This window comes from Salmo salar, chromosome 03 (assembly GCF_965601325.2).
Source record: "Salmo salar chromosome 03, fSalSal1, whole genome shotgun sequence".
NCBI classification, from domain to species: Eukaryota; Metazoa; Chordata; class Actinopteri; order Salmoniformes; family Salmonidae; genus Salmo; species Salmo salar.
The window spans coordinates 79,850,977-79,869,659 of NC_138293.1; the positions used below are offsets into that span (position 1 = coordinate 79,850,977).

The 18,683-nt window shown below is 42.8% G+C and overlaps 2 protein-coding genes across 2 annotated transcripts in view; one reads left to right on the forward strand and one right to left on the reverse strand.

Moving 5' to 3' along the window:
• LOC106606718 (cytohesin-3) overlaps positions 1 to 9,537 on the forward strand; it is a 75,931-nt gene extending 66,394 nt beyond the window's left edge. Inside the window, exons 10-13 of the mRNA XM_045715505.2 lie at positions 2,505 to 2,581; positions 2,993 to 3,064; positions 3,470 to 3,624; positions 5,802 to 9,537. Of these exons, the coding sequence (XP_045571461.1) occupies positions 2,505 to 2,581; positions 2,993 to 3,064; positions 3,470 to 3,624; positions 5,802 to 5,874 (377 nt within the window). The 3' untranslated portion in view covers positions 5,875 to 9,537. The remainder of the gene's footprint in view (positions 1 to 2,504; positions 2,582 to 2,992; positions 3,065 to 3,469; positions 3,625 to 5,801) is intronic.
• Positions 9,538 to 9,547: 10 nt separating this feature from the next.
• LOC106606715 (voltage-dependent calcium channel gamma-5 subunit-like) lies at positions 9,548 to 14,963 on the reverse strand. The gene is made up of 5 exons (XM_014203072.3): positions 14,694 to 14,963; positions 13,935 to 14,021; positions 12,575 to 12,715; positions 12,195 to 12,340; positions 9,548 to 11,727 (listed from the first exon to the last, which is right to left on the reverse strand). The coding sequence occupies exons 1-5, from the start codon at positions 14,887 to 14,889 to the stop codon at positions 11,467 to 11,469; spliced, it is 831 nt and encodes a 276-aa protein (XP_014058547.1). The 5' UTR covers positions 14,890 to 14,963; the 3' UTR covers positions 9,548 to 11,466.
• Positions 14,964 to 18,683: the final 3,720 nt, after the last annotated feature.

Genomic DNA, 18,683 nt, shown 5'->3' on the forward strand with positions numbered 1-18,683 from the left:
GAAAAGGAGGACCGAGTACACCCACATTCTCATCGACGGGGCTGTAGTGGAGCAGGTTGAGAGCTTCAAGTTCTTTGGTGTCCACATCGCCAACAAACTAGAATGGTCTAAACACACCAAGACAGTCGTGAAGAGGGCACAACAAAGCCTATTCCCCCTCAGGAAACTAAAAAGATTTGTCATGGATCCTCAGATCCTCAAAAGGTTCTACAGCTGCAACATCGAGAGCATCCTGACTGGTTGCATCGCTGCCTGGAACGGCAACTGCTCGACATCCGACCACAAGGCACTACAGAGGGTAGTGCGTACTGCCCAGTACATCACTGGGGCCAAGCTTCCTGCCATCTAAGACCTTTACACCAGGCGGTGTCAGAGGAAGGCCCTAAAAATTGTCAAAGACCCTAGCCACCCCAGTCATAGACTGTCCTCTCTACTACCGCATGGCAAGCGGTACCGGAGTGCCAAGTCTAGGACAAAAAGGCTTCTCAACAGTTTTTACCTCCAAGCCATAAGACTCCTGAACAGGTAATCAAATGGCTACCCGGACTATTTGCATTGTGTGCCCCCCCAACCCGCTGCTGCTACTCTCTATTTATCATATATGCATAGTCACTTTAACTATACATTAATTTACATACTACCTCAATTGGACCGACCAACCAGTGCCCCCACACATTGGCTAACCGGGCTATCTGCATTGTGTCCCGCCACCCGCCACCCACCACCCGCCAACCCCTCTTTTACACTACTGCTACTCTTTGTTTATCATATATGCATAGTCACTTGAACCATATCTACATGTACATGTACCTCAATCAGCCTGACTAACTGGTGCCTGTATATAGCCTCGTTACTGTTATAGCCTCGCTACTGTATATATCCTCGCTACTGTTATTTTTCACTGTCTTTTTACTGTTGTTTTTATTTCTTTACTTACCTATTGTTCACCTGATACCTTTTTTGGCACTGTTGGTTAGAGCCTGTAAGTAAGCATTTCACTGTAAGTTCTACACCTGTTGTATTCGGCACACGTGACAAATAAACTTTGATTTGATTTGTAACTCAAAAGTATAAAATTGGATCAGGGCTTACTTCTCTCTTGTTATATCTGTCTATTTCTACGCTTTTTGTGTGGCATGTACAACATGGTAGCCCAGTTTACCCAACTAATACACAGATAAGCGGCATAGCGCTGAAATGTGACTGTGTGGAAAGAAAAACATACATTTAAATGTCTTGAATGCCTGCTCCACTCATAAACAAACAGCCAGCTGTATTTAGTATGGTTTTATGTGAATACCAGTGCTGAGGGCTAAGCGTGTGTGTGTGTGTGTGTGTGTGTGTGTGTGTGTGTGTGTGTGTGTGTGTGTGTGTGTGGTGCGCGCACGTGTGTGTGTGATTTCTCCATTTTCCAACACAGTATTGGTGTATTTATTGTTGTCTTCCAACAGGGAAGTCTTCTCAGCATCCCTGCCTTGCATCGCTGTGTGTTTCATTTCAGCTGAGTGCTGCACTGTATAGTGCTGTAGTTGCCTGAGGGGGAACACTGATAAAAACTATTTCAACTGTGTGTTGCCTCCCCTCTATACCCCTCAGCTTTGGTATACCCATGCTACAAAACGTAACAATCTTTGCTTGGGGGTTTGGTGTGTGTGTGTGTGTGTGTGTGTGTGTGTGTGTGTGTGTGTGTGTGTGTGTGTGTGTGTGTGTGTGTGTGTGTGTGTGTGTGTGTGTGTGTGTGTGTGTGTGTGTGTGTGTGTGTGTGTGTGATTCCTCCAAGGGTGCTTTAGATGCCAAGTTAGGTTCATATCAAGTGTGGTGTGTACCTTCCTTCTTCTGGAGATCCAATAGCATTTTATTCCGTTGCCTTTAAAAAATGAATGAGCAAAGTTAGCAATAATTCAGGAGTTGTGTGAGTAATCATTGAATATTCTCTACGCAGTAACTGGAAGAGATGGTGTAACCAATCACGTTGCTGAACAAATCCTGTGATGGAATTGCATCACCTCTCAATCAGTGGTGCCAAGTACCAACAGCAGAGTTCATTGGCTTTGATCTTTCAGTGTCTTAGGTCCACAGGAGGAGGATGGGGTGTTTTAGAGGAAGTGTAAGGTCTCTCTCTCTCTTTTCTCTCTCTCATCTCTCCTCTTTCTGTCTCTCTTTTCTCACTCTCTGTCTCTCTTTCTCTCTCTTTCTCACTCATCTTCTATTTCTCCTGTGCCATTGGTATACATGCTTTACGTACAGTATATAGATTTTCTTCCGTTGTTTGAGACAAATCTCTCAGTAACTTTATTTATTTATCTTGGCTGATTTATAACACTAGAGCTGTCATGTTATTGTGGTCAAGGCGGCCATTACTTTGCCTACTTTCCAGCTCTGGTCTTGTTGGAGTGCCTTCCTCATGTTGTTCCTACTGTGAGGAGTATGGTGGAGGCTGTCAGTCTGTCACTAATTCCATTGTGTCATCACTTCCTGTTTCCTCTTCCTATTTCCTGTCTCAGGGGGAAGAGTGAAGACCTGGAAGAGAAGGTGGTTCATCCTGACAGACAACTGCCTGTACTACTTTGAGTACACAACAGTAAGTATGTGTGGTGTGTGTGTGTGTGCATGCGTGTGTGCGACCGCAGTATTGTAGGCAAGTACGCTTTTTGCCTGTGTGTTTGTACACGCGTTTATATGTGGTAGTATAACTGGAAGCTTTTTATCACAGCATCTTTATCAAAGCATTTGCCTCTCTATCCAGAGATAGTTGCTTTATCAGCAGTCTGTCCTCTACCCTTGTATTATCCTAGAGGATCATATCATTATCTCTCTGTCCTCCAGACTGCCTGCCTGCCAGACACTAACATCATTAGTTATATTAGAGAGAGCAGAGCAGAGGGAATGAAGGTTGTTTTCCAGTCTATGAAACAATGTCACAATTCATGTCTTGTTCTCTCTCTCTCTCTCTCTATCCCTCTCTGTCTCTCTCTCCCTCTCTCTCCTCCAGGATAAGGAGCCTCGTGGGATCATCCCCTTAGAGAACCTCAGTATCAGAGAGGTGGAGGAACCCAGGAAACCAGTGAGTGCTTCATGATACTGCATCACATCCCTTTTGAAACCTTATTATGTCACTATTATATTAGGTGTTACTGGTAGTCAACCTCATCCACAAGGTTCCACTCACCCAGTGGAGCCCAACTCATGATATCACCAGGGGTCAAAAGTCAACATAGTCTTCCATATTTCTAGTCATGTATTTGACCTGGAACATGTAACCTAGTTGAGGATAGGGTCTCTCTAATTGTTGGGCAATACAAACACCCTTTCACCTCCACCTTGTTGGGATTATGTTGGGATTACAATGCTAGTACCCACTCAACTCAACCATCTCCTCACCCATCAGAACTGATTACTGGGGAAAGACACTAGGGTTTCCTAAAGTGTTGGACCAGCCTTTCATCACTACCCCCCCCCCCCCCCCCAGAACTGCTTCGAGCTCTACAACCCCAACCACAAGGGTTCGGTGATCAAGGCGTGTAAGACGGAGGCGGACGGCCGGGTCGTCGAGGGCAACCACACGGTGTACAGGATATCGGCGCCCACGACTGAGGAGAAAGAGGAGTGGATCAAGTCTATCAAGTAAGATTCCTGACCACCACATTCACTATCTAGGCTACAATGCTAGTTAGCATCCCGGCACTCCCCACCACATTCACTATCTAGGCTACAATGCTAGTTAGCTTCCCTCCACTCCTCACCACATTCACTATCTAGGCTACAATGCTAGTTAGCATCCCGGCACTCCCCACCACATTCACTATCTAGGCTACAATGCTAGTTAGCATCCCGGCACTCCCCACCACATTCACTATCTAGGCTACAATGCTAGTTAGCATCCCGGCACTCCCCACCACATTCACTATCTAGGCTACAATGCTAGTTAGCTTCTCTCCACTCCCCACCACATTCACTATCTAGGCTACAATGCTAGTTAGCTTCCCTCCACTCCCCACCACATTCACTCTCTAGGCTACAATGCTAGTTTGCATCCCGGCACTCCCCACCACATTCACTATCTAGGCTACAATGCTAGTTAGCTTCCCTCCGCTCCCCAACACATTCACAATCTAGGCTGCAATGGTAGTTAGCTTCCTGGCACTACCCACATTCACTATCTAGGCTGCAATGCTAGTTAGCTTCCTGGCACTACCCACATTCACTATTTAGTCTACAATGCTAGTTAGCTTCCCTCCACTCCCCACCACATTCACAATCTAGGCTGCAATGGTAGTTAGCTTCCTGGCACTACCCACATTCACTATCTAGGCTGCAATGCTAGTTAGCTTCCTGGCACTACTCACATTCACTATTTAGGCTACAATGCTAGTTAGCTTCCCTCCACTCCCCACCACATTCACTATCTAGGCTGCAAGGCTAGTTAGCTTCCCAAAACCACTCCCCAACACATTCACTATCTAGGCTACAATGCTAGTTAGCACCCCCAGGGGAAATACGGGAAGGATTAGTTAGCGCTTAAAGCACCCCGGGGGATGGGGAGCGAGCCCAGCTAGCCTGGCCAGGAAAGGAGGCTCAAACTGGGCTAAAGCCCCAGCGCTTCCCCCCTGTTGCCACAGAGGCTAACCATGCAGTGTGTGTGTGTGTGTGTGTGTGTGTGTGTGTGTGTGTGTGTGTGTGTGTGTGTGTGTGTGGTGTGTGTGTGTGTGTGTGTGTGTGTGTGTGTGTGTGTGTTAAATTCTCCAGAGGGAGTCAATAAGGATTTAGCCAAGATAAAAGGCTTTTATGTCAATCACATTTCCTCAGTAAAATAGGGATGGTCGTATAGTCACGCTCCTTATCCTCTTATCTTTAATCGCGATTTAGGACAGTTTTTAAACAAACAGTTGACTACTTTTAGGGGACCATCTGTGTGAGTTTGGAAAATTCTGAACTGGGCTATGAAGCTCTTATATAACTGTATCAAATAAATGTTATGTAGGCTAACTCAATATATTTGCTATGCTGTTGCACCATTGTAATAAGTCAATATTTGGTATCACATTCAGATCCATTTCAATGTGTCGCAATGTCTTTTCATGGATAAACTTCATCCTATTTCATTCTCTGTTTAATTTATTTCCAGAAAGAAAGGCGCCCCGGGGTTTCTTCTTTTGTTTTTCTGAAATTAGGTTGCGGTAAATAACCAAAAGCTAAAACAAGGAGAGGAATTGTTGTCATAGCTCAGAGACATAGTCGTATATGGGGGACAATGTAAAGGGAGTAAGAGAGAGAGAATCCGCAGTGGGGGGTTAAGCTGGTTTTGGCTTTGTGCTGGTGCTAACAGGATTTTACACCCGTGAAACTGAAACTGCGCTCTGTGCCGGAGCCAGAATGGCTCTGTGACTCACTTCGCTTTGTACCGAGTGCCTTCTCTCCCAGAAAAAGAGAGCTGGAGTGTCGATAATTTAGAGCACTATTGTTTGCCCTGCACTCCAACCTATAAACCTGGAAAACTGCAGAGAGGAGAGAGTATGCTGGAATGAGAACACTTGGAAGGGTTCTAGAACAGGGAATCAGGGAACGACATTCCACAGAATCTCTGAAAGAGATGGAACCGGAGTGCTGAGGAAAATAAGAAAAAAGGGGGTGGGTAGGTTTTCTTCAGAAACCATGGAAACAAAACTAGGTCACCGAACAAACTTTTATTTTTTTGATCTAGTTAGTTAAGGCAGAGGTTTGTAGAAATGTGTCTGCATTTCCATATCAAAGATGCTCAAGTTTCCCCCTGGCGTATTATTATTTATTTGTTTTGATTCCAGGGCGAGCATCAGCAGGGATCCCTTCTACGATATGTTGGCCACCAGGAAAAGACGGATTGCCAACAAGAAATGAGGAGGGACATTCCTTCCCGGGACACCCCTCATCCCAGGACATCCCAAACTGGGACACCCCAAACACCCTTTCCTCAGCCCACCAATCCTCTTCCCCACACAGATCTTACTCATGAAGTTAAACACCCCTTCCACACTCCCCCTCTCTCCCTCCCCCCTCACCCATCCCTCCCTCCACTCCCACAGACAGACTCCACTCATGAAGTTCCCTCCCTACTATCCCTCTCCCCCTGGACCCCCAGAACCCAACTTGTCACTAGAGAGATGGATGGCTAACCAAAGATAGCCATCTGACCCTTCAGACCCTGATAGAACTCGCACCCGGTCTTGAAGACAACGAGGACAGGCTCCGGTCTTGAAGACAACCTCCCTCCCCATTCTGGACACTTCCCCAGCCCTGGCTGCAGTACCAGGGGCTGGAGTTACAGGGACATGACGTCCCAGGACTAAAGCAGAGGACCAATATATGGACCAACACAGGGAGACATCCCTCTATAGGACCAGTGTGGTTCAGCCACACTACAGATTACCAAGGGAAGCTAGTGGGATGTATTAACATGTATTAACACACATTCTCTCTTTCTGTCTCTCATCTCTTTACTCCCCCGCACTGCCCTCCTGTGTTCCCCACATTCGTTCTGAGTACTTCCATGTGTTTCTAGCAGGGGTTGGAACAGAAATTATTTCCCAATCATTCCATTCCGAGCAGAAACCTTATTTTTTCATTCCGTTCCAGTGTTCTGACCAGAAAATAAAGTTCTGAACCAGTTCCAACCCCCAAAAAGTAACAGCTCATATAGTTCCTTTTCATGAAATGTTTAACCTGTGAAATCAACATGCATTTTTACATTTAGCAAAGGTATTTACTCCACCAATTAGTGCCGATAGAGCAGCTTGTATGGAACGGGTTAGATTGTTGTTTACATTTGTAATTGGTCACATAAGTGCAGGTGTGAGATGCGACTGAAATTTCATGGGTGGGGCAAGAGTGAGAGAGAGAGAGGGGTGGACATGGAGGGGACTTGGCTTGAAGCGCTAAACATCATGACAGGACTTGAATTAGAATGTGTGTAGGGTATTACTAGCCTTATAACTTCACCGAATTACAGAATATTATATACTAGAATTTATTTTTATTTATTTTTGGAACTCAAAAGAACATTATTACCTGGTTCTCAAGATTTGAAAAAAAAAAAAAACAGTTATGTTCCGGAACACTAGAGATCACTTTTGTACACGGTTCTGTTTCTGTTCCTCAAAAATGTCTTTATTTTTCGGTTCTGTTCCCTGAACTGGTTCCAACCCCTGCTTTCTAGGTGTCTTCTGCGTTTGGATGAGCAAAACTACAATTTTTCACATACACTTGCATATATGTCTGTTTGTAGATATACCATAAAGTGCATTTAGAAGTGGGTGTGCTAACTTGTGTGTGTATCTACACAGTATCTATGCATGTATGTATGTATGTAAACACAGCAGTGTGCAAGCCAAGAGCAGACATTTAACGACTATCTTAATGTCATCTCTGACATCCATTATACAGAAAAGTTTGTGTTTGATCATTTATGAAGATGGTAGAAAAACAGAGTTCCTCTTGTGAATGTTCAGGTGGATGGAGAAACATGGCAGAAAGAGGAGAGTGGATGTGAGAGATGGAGTGAGTGTGTCAGATAAGGAGAGAAAGTTCCAGGGCTGCAGTAACCGTACATGAACATGTGACCTGACTAGGAACAAATCTGGGCCTTACACTCATGGCCTAAACATGAACCATGTAATCATCCCACTATGGTGCTCAACTCTTTTTCCCAGGTGCCATTGCAGCAGTTCTGCTGCAACCTCAGAATACAAAGCTAGGTTAGTGCTGAAATTAGGAAGACAAAACCTAGAAAAACTACAACATTACAGTCTTGAGTCAGCTGGACTGATTCCATACATTGTGTGGACCACAGAATATTAAAATGTGCATACTTTTTTACTTTGCTTGTGAATTATAGGGGTGGTTACATGGGCCTATATTTAGCCTACTATTAGTTACTCCATTTTCAATGGAGTGTCTGCAATGCAATTGAACAAACTTTGAAAATGTGTTGTAGTCTGAGTATGCTTGAATATGGGTTTGTGAAACAGCCCAATAGGGTACCAGTCATTTTAAGCTTTTCTTTCAGTGTCTCGAGGTCCAAAACTATGCCAACAGCGCCAGTGAGGGGCGATGCGTTGATGTGACCCGTATGCTTTTCATTTGTAACCTAAGATCCTTGCTTGCTTTTTGTGTTCCCCTTACAAAATATAATCCACTATCTTGTTTGTATTTATTTTCTTTGTCAAATGGTTCCATTCTGTCCGTAAGCATTAAAACTAAAGACTTAAGTTATGTATATGTAAATAATGTCTAGGTTTTATGGGTTTCCTTTTTGTTGTTGTATGAATACTCTGAAACATGTTACACCTACTGGCTGTACTTTGCATCAGGTCAGTTTGGGGTCTTCTGTACACAAGTCAAAAACATGATCAGAAACAAATACTATATAACGTGATGTCAGGAAAAGTCTATTTCCAGCAGGTATGAGGATGATAATGATGGCGATGGGGGTGATGATGTGGATGAATAGGATATGGGTGGTAGTAATACTGATGATGATGATATGGCAGATGTTGAGGATGAATAGGATATAGGTGGTAGTAATACTGATGATGGTAAGGCAGATGTTGGGGATGAATAGGATATGGGTGGTAGTAATACTGATGATGGTGATGATGATAAGGCAGATGTTGGGGATGAATAGGATATGGGTGGTAGTAATACTGATGATGGTGATGATGATAAGGCAGATGTTGAGGATGAATAGGATATGGGTGGTAGTAATACTGATGATGGTGATGATGATAAGGCAGATGTTGAGGATGAATAGGATATGGGTGGTAGTAATACTGATGATGATGATAAGGCAGATGTTGAGGATGAATAGGATATGGGTGGTAGTAATACTGATGATGATGGTGATGATGATGATAAGGCAGATGTTGAGGATGAATAGGATATGGGTGGTAGTAATACTGATGATGGTGATGACGATAAGGAAGATGTTGAGGATGAATAGGATATGGGTGGTAGTAATATTGATGATGGTGATGATGATAAGGCAGATGTTGAGGATGAATAGGATATGGGTGGTAGTAATACTGATGATGATGATAAGGCAGATGTTGAGGATGAATAGGATATGGGTGGTAGTAATACTGATGATGATGGTGATGATGATGATAAGGCAGATGTTGAGGATGAATAGGATATGGGTGGTAGTAATACTGATGATGGTGATGACGATAAGGAAGATGTTGAGGATGAATAGGATATGGGTGGTAGTAATATTGATGATGGTGATGATGATAAGGCAGATGTTGAGGATGAATAGGATATGGGTGGTAGTAATATTGATGATGATGAAAGTGATGATGTCCGAACTATAATGCTGACTGATAAAGTTGAATCCAGTAGAGTTTTTCTATGTGTTTGTAAGATATGACCCCTGATCTCAGGGCAGAATATTACCTACTAGTGCCCCTTGTGTGGGGCTATAGCTAAATTAACTTTTATATCTCTGTAAAAGCTATTGGTCACATTGTACATTACGTGGAAAGCTACATAAAGTATACATAAAGACTACATCCGTTGTACGACGCATTTATTTATTATTTATTGAGCTTGACCTACATATTTGCATATGCAATTAATCATCCAGTTTGATTAACCAACTGACATCCAACCCATGTCTATGAACATTCGTATGAGTTTAGAGACAGATGGTCAATATGGAGTGGTGGGAAAAGTCTACAGAGCGAGAAACCCTTTACTGACGGTTAAAGTCTATGTGAAACCCTTTATTGATCAGCAAACAGACATAGATAAGGTCAGAGTAACATGAGTTCCCCCCTTAATTGGCCAATAAATAGATACACAGTGTCTAGATAAGGTGTGCAAATAAATGATTTGAAACATAGTGGACAGATGGGTGTTTAAGTCCTGATTCTATACCCTTCTGACCTGAAGGGATTCTGTCTGCTTCATAGTGTAAGTGATGAAACACTGACTCCCAGTGTATTGATGTGACATTACAATACATGGAAGCAAAATTTAAATCCAATCCATTAATCGGTGTTATACCGATGGTTGGTCCAGACTGATGGTTTATACGGTTGTGGCTACCATTACAGCGCCATCTAGTTGTCACGTTGGGGATAGCAGTTGTTGACAACTAGCATTTTAGCTCTAACTAACCCTTTTCCTAACCGTCATTAATTCTCCTGCTGCGTTAGTTCTCAGAACATCAATATCTTCAAACTGGAGTTAATGAATGAAATTCCGTTCCATCCACAGGCAATGTCATTAAAAAGATTTTGCAAAGTCTATTTATTTCCCACATTTAGATATTCTCCAGATATTGTACAGTACAGTTTGTATGCAACAGTTGCTATGCCGAAGGCATGAAGCTGACACTCAGAATGAATCATTTTAAGCAGCAACTACATATATGACTTGTTTTACAATGGTTCGCTATATTCATACAATGTACAACAGTTATACATATGCATGTGTAAAAAATCTGTCTAAGAATAAATACCAATTACTTTTCAAATAATTCATTTTTACATGATACATAAACAAAGCTTTGTTTGGGGGGAGATTCCATAACATGAAAACGTAATGTTGGCAGATCCGTGAGCCAGCAGGGACACGTCCATTTAAAAACTCCAACATGAAGCAAACTAAACAATTTAACATATTACACATACACATTTAAAGGTGGAATCTGCAGTTGCTTCATCCATTTTTGGACCTCTTAAGAATATGATGTTATAATATTACAAATGCCTCATGTGCTTAGTTCAACCAAATGAAAAGCTTATTTCACTCCAATGTTTGTAAACAAACACTATATACCTTCAAAACATGGTAACTATAATTTAGATATCATGGATGGCCAGTCCATGCATCCATAGCTCTGTCTATGAATTTGAGAGTGGTTACATTTCTCCAGCCCCATCCCTCAGCTTTTTACTGAAACGGGTGGGGAGTTCGCTTTGTTATTGTTTCAACTGCTGATTGCCGCTTTAACATAGTGACATGTATTGTTCCCGTTCAAAAATTTGTGTAAATGTTATTTTGGTCCTCGTCAAGTTAACTAAGCAGTGGCAGTATCCTGATATAATAGAAAATACTCCTGAAAGAACTCTGCACTTTGCTGCCATCTGTAGGTAAGATGTGGCACAGCGGCATCAACTGTTGCTTCAGCAGCAATCATGGCTGGTAGAGGTTTTCAAACAAGGTCCAGGACACAGCATCACAATGGGAACGAACAACAACAAAATAAAGAGACAGAGGCTTCCTTGTATATCTATTGGGACTGATCTCCCAGTAAACTAACCAGGCGGGAGGTTCTAGCCACACCCAGCAACTTTCCAGCAACCCTCCACAGATTCCAGATAACTTAAAAAAGAAAAAAGAAAGCTGACCTTAGATCAGTATCTAAAAGCAACATCACCTATGACTTCTCACCCTTGACCCTTGGCGACCTGCCCTGACCTGATGACCCCTTCAGCAGGGTGAGGAGGAGACCTGGTCGTAGTCGGGACACTTGAGCAGGGCCGGGTAGCTGGCGCTCATCTGGAGCGAGGTTTCGCTGGAGATGTCCGAGGGGCTGCGTCCGCGTGCCCAGGTCTCCGGGTGTAAGAACTGACCGGAGTGGTCAGAACAGTTACTGAGGCGCGGCCGGTAGAAGCCAGGGTGGTGGCGCTGGTACATTTCCTCGGCTGTGTAGCGCTTCATGAACAGGTAGACGGACATGACGCCCGCACTCTGGAGGGGAGAGAGACAGAGAGAGACAGACAGGAGACGATAAAGGTTAGAGGACACTGCACTCTGTAGTATAGAGAGCCAGAAGACCCAGAAGACCCAGAAGAGAGGGTACCACACCAGCAGACGACAGGTAAACTAGTGATTAGAGCGTTGGGCCATAACCGTAAGGTTGCTGGTTCGAATACCCGAGCCTACAAGGTGAAATGCAAGGCACTTAACTCTAATTTGCTCCAGGGGTGCTCTACTACTATGGCTGTAGTATTTCACCTCACCTATCCAGTGTATGTGACAATAAAAAAACATATTCTTTGGTAGTGAACTATCATATAATGTAGATTTTTTCTACAACAAATGTTGTACCTCAGTGAGTGCATGTTTCTTATTTTTTCTCATCTTATTCAACTGTCACCATGCACCTGCAACAAAGATAGCTCAGATGTGCGAGTGCCTTTTGAATTTTGAAGTACCTCAGTGAGCAGAAAGGAGATGGCAGCGAAGGTGAAGGACCAGCCGTACCGGTAGCTGAAGTAGGACTCACTGCTCTTAGTCCTGTTCAACATCTCATCATTAATACTGGATATATACAGCACGAGACCTACCACCAGAGCCAGACCTGACGGGGGGAAGGCAAAAGAGAGATTAAACAAACCTTCAAAGCCTGAACATCAGTCAGAGAAAGAAACAGACAGACAGAGAAGACAGATAGTGATCGTGTTAAAGCGAGATAGACACCGTCACATTCTGTAGCTGAAGCAGAGACAGCAGAAAACAAGGAGGAGGAGAAGTAGGGAAGAAGAGGAGAAAGAAAAGGAGGTGAGGAGAAAGAGATGGAAGATTAGAAGAGTACCTGAGAGGATGAAGAAGATTCCGGAGACAAAGGCCAGGATGGTGCGATGAGGTCGGACGTGTCCGATGTTGTTGAGCACAAAGCCGATGAACATGAAGAACAGACTGACCAGAGGAAACGGAGTGGCTGAACGAATCATCTCTGAGAGAGAGAGAGAGAGAGACATCAACATAGAGAAAGACAATGATTACTACACAGAAACAGAATTTCACAGACACATATAGCTATGCTCATCTACAAACTCTTATACTCTGCTTTCATCTACAAACTCTTATACTCTGCTTTCATCTACAAACTCTTATACTCTACTTTCATCTACAAACTCTTATACTCTACTTTCATCTACAAACTCTTATACTCTACTTTCATCTCAAACTCTGAACATAGAGGGTCCAAACAATCTTCCTGTCTACCAGAGAGCTTTCAACAGGCATCAACCAAAACCTAATGAGGCTGGGACTTTAGAGAGAGTCAAAGTCCCCTCAGTGTGACTCCTCAGAGTTATTATCTAATAAGTATTCTGAAGCAGAGAGGAGTCAGCAGGGTGGAGACCCAGAGATGGTGGGAGTTCTGATGACTCATTTTATTCTGTATGGGCAGACTGGGCTCGGGGCAATTGGAAAGAGACTTGAATAGTAAAGAGGTAGTCATTCAGACACGCTAGGAGGAGGAAAACACATTTCAATAAAACTGCATTGTATTATTACGTTTAAGCATTAGAGCCTTAATTGGTGATGTGAAAGTTTAAATACTGATGATAAAGAAGCACCATTTTACTCAAGTCTCTTGCCACCCAAGAGTGAATATATTATCTCTCGCATTCAGTCTGTTCTTCCATTTCTTCACTTTAGAACGCTGGTTACAAGCCATGACTGATATTTTCATTCCATTCATCGAACAGGAACTCAGAACACCTCAGTAATAGTTCTTCCAATGCACATACAGCTTCTTAATGGTACACTGCTCCCTCTCACCGCTTCAGCTATTCAGGTAGAAACACTGTTCAGCTAAGTAACCACAAGAGGGTGCCATATGTTGATACATTGTGTCACTTGTCCTTATTTGTCCTGAATGCATTGGCAGTATTACAACCACCCACTCACTCTGAACCACAGAGTGCTTCATCTACTAACACACAGACAGGGTCTATTCAATCAAACGCTGTACATCGAGAAGAGAGGCAGTGACCCTTTAGAGCAACTGGCCCAAAAGTTGATATATATTATTATTGTTGCTCAAGCATATTGTTCAATTATGTATACATTGCTTTGGCAACAGAGGCAACCACCCAATAAAAATTGAGAGGGAGAGAGAGCGAGACAGAGACAGAGAGAAGGAAAATTAGAGAAATATAACTTACTAAGTACACTGACTGTGGACTCAGAGGTCAGCTGTAGGTTCATGGGCATGATGTACTCTATGGTGAAACAGCGACCTGCCTCTTCACCTGGAAGAGAAGAAGAGTGTGATTATAGAGAGCCTATAAAGAGATTGTAGATGTTATTATTTAACCTTTATTTTGACAGGGAGACATGCCGACAGGAAGACATGCTGAGACTTTCCATAGAGGGGTCATAATAGTTAGGCTAAACTGTAGGCCGAACCATTGTAGGCCAAACCGTTCGGACGCTACAGACGATTTTGTGAGAAGACCGATTTTCGGGTCCGACAAACACCGCTCTAGCTCTGTCACCTTTCACCGCAAATGCGTAAATGCAACATTCTCCCTCTCATTCCCCAAAACAACCAGACAGTGAGAAAGAAGAACAAACGTGTCCCTTACCACTGACACAGGGTCAGGTCTGATTTCATCTCTCTAATAGTTACACTCTTAGAAAAAAAGGTGCTATCTAGATCCTAAAAGTGTTCTTTGACTGTCCCCATAGGAGAACCCTTTGATAAACCCTTTTTGGTTCCAGGTAAAACCCTTTTGAGTTCCATGTAGATCTCTTTCCACAGAGGGTTCTACATGGAACCCAAAATAGTTCTACCTGGAACCAAAAAGGGCTCTCCTATGGGGACAGCCAAATAACACTTTTGTAACCTTTTTTTCTAAGAGTTTACAGCTAGAATTGGTCTCAATTGGTCTGATCCAGGTTCAGCTGGAGATGGTAGTGACCTGCCAGGAAGCAGACTCTCCAGAGTCCAGAGTGCAGGGAGGTCCTGATGTCAGTGGTCTGGTTCAGGGGCAGGATGACCCCCTCCTCCAGGTACAGCCAGTAGTCTGTAGAGACCGCAACTCCCAGAAGCCCCAGCCCGCTGACCGCAAACACGCTGCTCAGCAATGCCAGAGCCTTCCTGCCGCACACGCTCATCACGGTAGGATCAGAGGTGGTCCGCACCAGCAGGGGGCACTGGGTCAGAGGTTAGAGGTCAGGGGTGAGAGGTCAGATCTGTGGGGAGAAGTAGAGGGTTGTTACTGTTAATGGGGTGACACGGATGTAGTTGGTGACACAAGCAGAGAGACCTACTGGTAGTGAACACACTTAGGGTGCAAAGGACCATAAAAGGAACAGGCACACACACACACACACACAATTGACTGGCATGTGCTTCTGTACGATTGGTAGATGATGTATAACGGGACAATGCTGCTAGATCTCTCAGACAGAGATACATGTCATACTGCCCTATGTCACTCAGAGAGAGAGAGAGAGAGAGAGAGAGAGAGAGAGAGAGAGACAGACAGAGAGAGAGACAGACAGACAGACAGACAGACAGACAGAGACAGACAGACAGACAGACAGACAGACAGACAGACAGACAGACAGACAGACAGACAGACAGACAGACAGACAGACAGACAGACAGACAGACAGACAGACAGACAGACAGACAGACAGACAGACACAGACAGACAGAGGAGATGGCGTTCAGCTGCCATGAAAAGAAGACAGGCGGCTGCAGGCGTAATGGAACTTCTATTCACTCTGGAGAGAAAGAGAGAGAGAGAAAGAGAGAGAGAAAGAGAGAGAGAGAGAGAAAGAGAGAGAGAGAGAGAAAGAGAGAGAGAGAAAGAGAGAGAGCTAGCTCGCTGACAGCAGCATGACACAAACACAGCCGCCCGACCCTGTGCTGATGTTCTAATACTATCCTTTCAGTTCTCTCTCTCTCTGCTCTGTGGCTGTGAGGACACGAGGATGAATCTATAGGCCAATTACTGATAAAGCATGAAGAGTAACACCTTACAGCCACACAAGAAAGAAACAGTGGGAGAATGCGTGGCTGGGTGCTATGAGGTGTTTGAATAGACATTTCAAAGGTAGACTGAAAATGTTTCTCAGTGAATAGACTTAATGTCCTAATTTAAAACACAGCTGTAGGCTCATTGTGGTGAATTCCCCTGGACTTGAGAGGGGATATAAATGACTGTGTGGGAGGTGTGGGCGTGCTGACAGGCGTTAGAGTGTTGGAGGAACATCAAGCGCTGAAGGAGGACATGCTTACATGATTGGTGTGTGTATGTGAGTGAGACAGAGAGAAAGGTGGTAATTGAGGAGATTTTGCAATAAAAATTGGACAAAGTGACAAAATAGAGAGGGATAAATGAAAAATATGATCTTTGTGATTCATTTTCTTTCAGAACAGGTACTCTCTCTGTCTCTATTTTTTTTAAATGTAACCTTTTTTTAACTAGGCATGTCAGTTAAGAACACATTCTTATTTACAATGACAGCCTACCCCAGACAGTGACTGGGTTGTGCACCACCCTATGGGACTCCTAAACACAGCCGGATGTGACACAGCCTGGATTTGAAACAAGTACTGCAGTGACGCCTATTTGTACTGAGATCCACTGTCTTAGACCACTGCGCCCCTCTCTTGCTCTCTCCCAAAGTGAAAAAGATAATAAACAAAAGCGAAATAATCAATAAAAAAATTCAAAGGAATAGACATTTCAAATGTCATATTATGGCTATGTACAGTGTTATAATGATGTTCAAATAGTTAGTACAAAGTACAAAATGGAAAATAAATAAACATAGATATGCGTTGTATTTACAATGGTGTTTGTTCTTCAACAGGTCACAAATCTTGCTGCTGTGATGGCACACTGGTATTTCACCCAATAGATATGGGAGTTTATCAAAATTGGATTTGTTTTCAAATTCTTTGTGGTCTGTGTAATCTGAGGGAAATATGTGTCTCTAATATGGTCATATCTTTTGCAAGAGGTTAGGAAGTGTAGCTCAGTTATCACCTCATTTTGTGGGCAGTGGGAGCCAGGTCTGCCTACGGCAGCTTCTCTCAATAGCAAGGCTATGCTCACTGAGTCTGTACATAGTCAAAGCGTTCCTTAATTTTGGGTCAGTCACAGTGGTCAGTTATTCTAGTTTGCTCAGTTTTTTTGTTAATTCTTTCCTGATGTGTCAAGTAATTTTCTTTTTGTTTTCTCATGATTTGGTTGGATCTCTCTCTCTCTCTTTCAGTATCTCTCTCTCTCTCAGTCTCTCAGTCTCTCTCTCTCTGTAAGTCTCTCTCTCTCTGTCTCTTTATCTCACTCTAACTCTGTCTCTCTTTCGTCTCTCTCTCTGTCTCTCTGTCTCTCTCTCTGTCTCTCTCTGTCGCTGTCAAATTCAAATTCAGATCGCTTTATTGGCATGAAATACAATTTGTAGATATTGCCAAAGCAGTATAGTGGGACAACATTTCAGTAAATACAGTACAATGCAATGAGGATAATGAAATCCAGTTCATTTCAGTAGTAATAATAATAGTACAAATAATAATTTATACATGTACAACACTACTGCTGTTGTATTGTGGAATCTTCAGGTCGCTACATTTAATTATATAAAAAGAAGATTATAAAAAGACAAAGAAAGAAAGGCTAATAAATAAACAACAACATGAACATGATGATGTTTCCACGATATATTACTGTCAGTTATATACAATGTAAATACTTCAAGGTCATGGGATGTCCCTCAGTCTCTCTCTCTCTTAGTCTCTCTCTCTCTTAGTCTCTCTCTCTCTTAGTCTCTCTCTCTCTCTTAGTTTCTCTCTCTCTCTTATTCTCTCTCTCTCTCTCTCTTAGTCTCTCTCTCTCTTAGTCTCTCTCTCTTAGTCTCTCTCTCTTAGTCTCTCTCTCTCTCTTAGTTTCTCTCTCTCTCTTAGTCTCTCTCTTATTCTCTCTCTCTCTCTCTCTCTCTCTTAGTCTCTCTCTCTTAGTCTCTCACTGTCTCAATTCAATTCAATTTCAATTCATGGGGCTTTATTGGAATGGGAAACATATGTTTACATTGCCAAAGCAAGTGAAGTAGGTAATAAACTAAAGTGAAATAAACAATAAAAAATTATTAGTAAACATTACACTCTCAAAAGTTCCAAAAGAATAAAGACATTTCAAATGTCATATTATGGCTATATACCGTGTTGTAATGATGTGCAAATAGTTAAAGTACAAGAGGGAAAATAAATAAATGTAAATATAGGTTGTATTTACAATGGTGTTTGTTCTTCACTGGTTGCCCTTTCCTTGTGGCAACAGGTCACAAATCTTGCTGCTGTGATGGCACACTGTGGTACTTCACCCAGTAGATATGGGAGTTTATCAGAATTGTATTTGTTTTCAAATTCTTTGTGGATCTGTGTAATCTGAGGGAATTATGTGTCTCTAATATGGTCATACATTTGGCAGCAGGTATATCTCTCTGGTCACCCCCAAAGCCAATTCCTCCTTTGGCCGTCTCTCTTTCCAGTTCTCTGCTGCCAATGACTGGAACGAACTACAAAAATCTCTGAAACTGGAAACACTTATCTCCCTCACTAGCTTTAAGGACCAGCTGTCAGAGCAGCTCACAGATCACTGCACCTGTACATAGCCCATCTATAATTTAGCCCAAACAACTACCTCTTCCCCTACTGTATTTATTTATTTTATTTTGCTCCTTTGCACCCCATTATCTCTATTTCTACTTTGCACTTTCTTCTACTACAAATCTACCATTCCAGTGTTTTACTTGCTATATTGTATTTACTTTGCCACCATGGACTTTTTTTGCCTTTACCTCCCTTATCTCACCTCATTTGCTCACATTGTACATAGACTTATTTTTCTACTGTATTATTGACTGTATATTTGTTTTACTCCATGTGTAACTCTGTG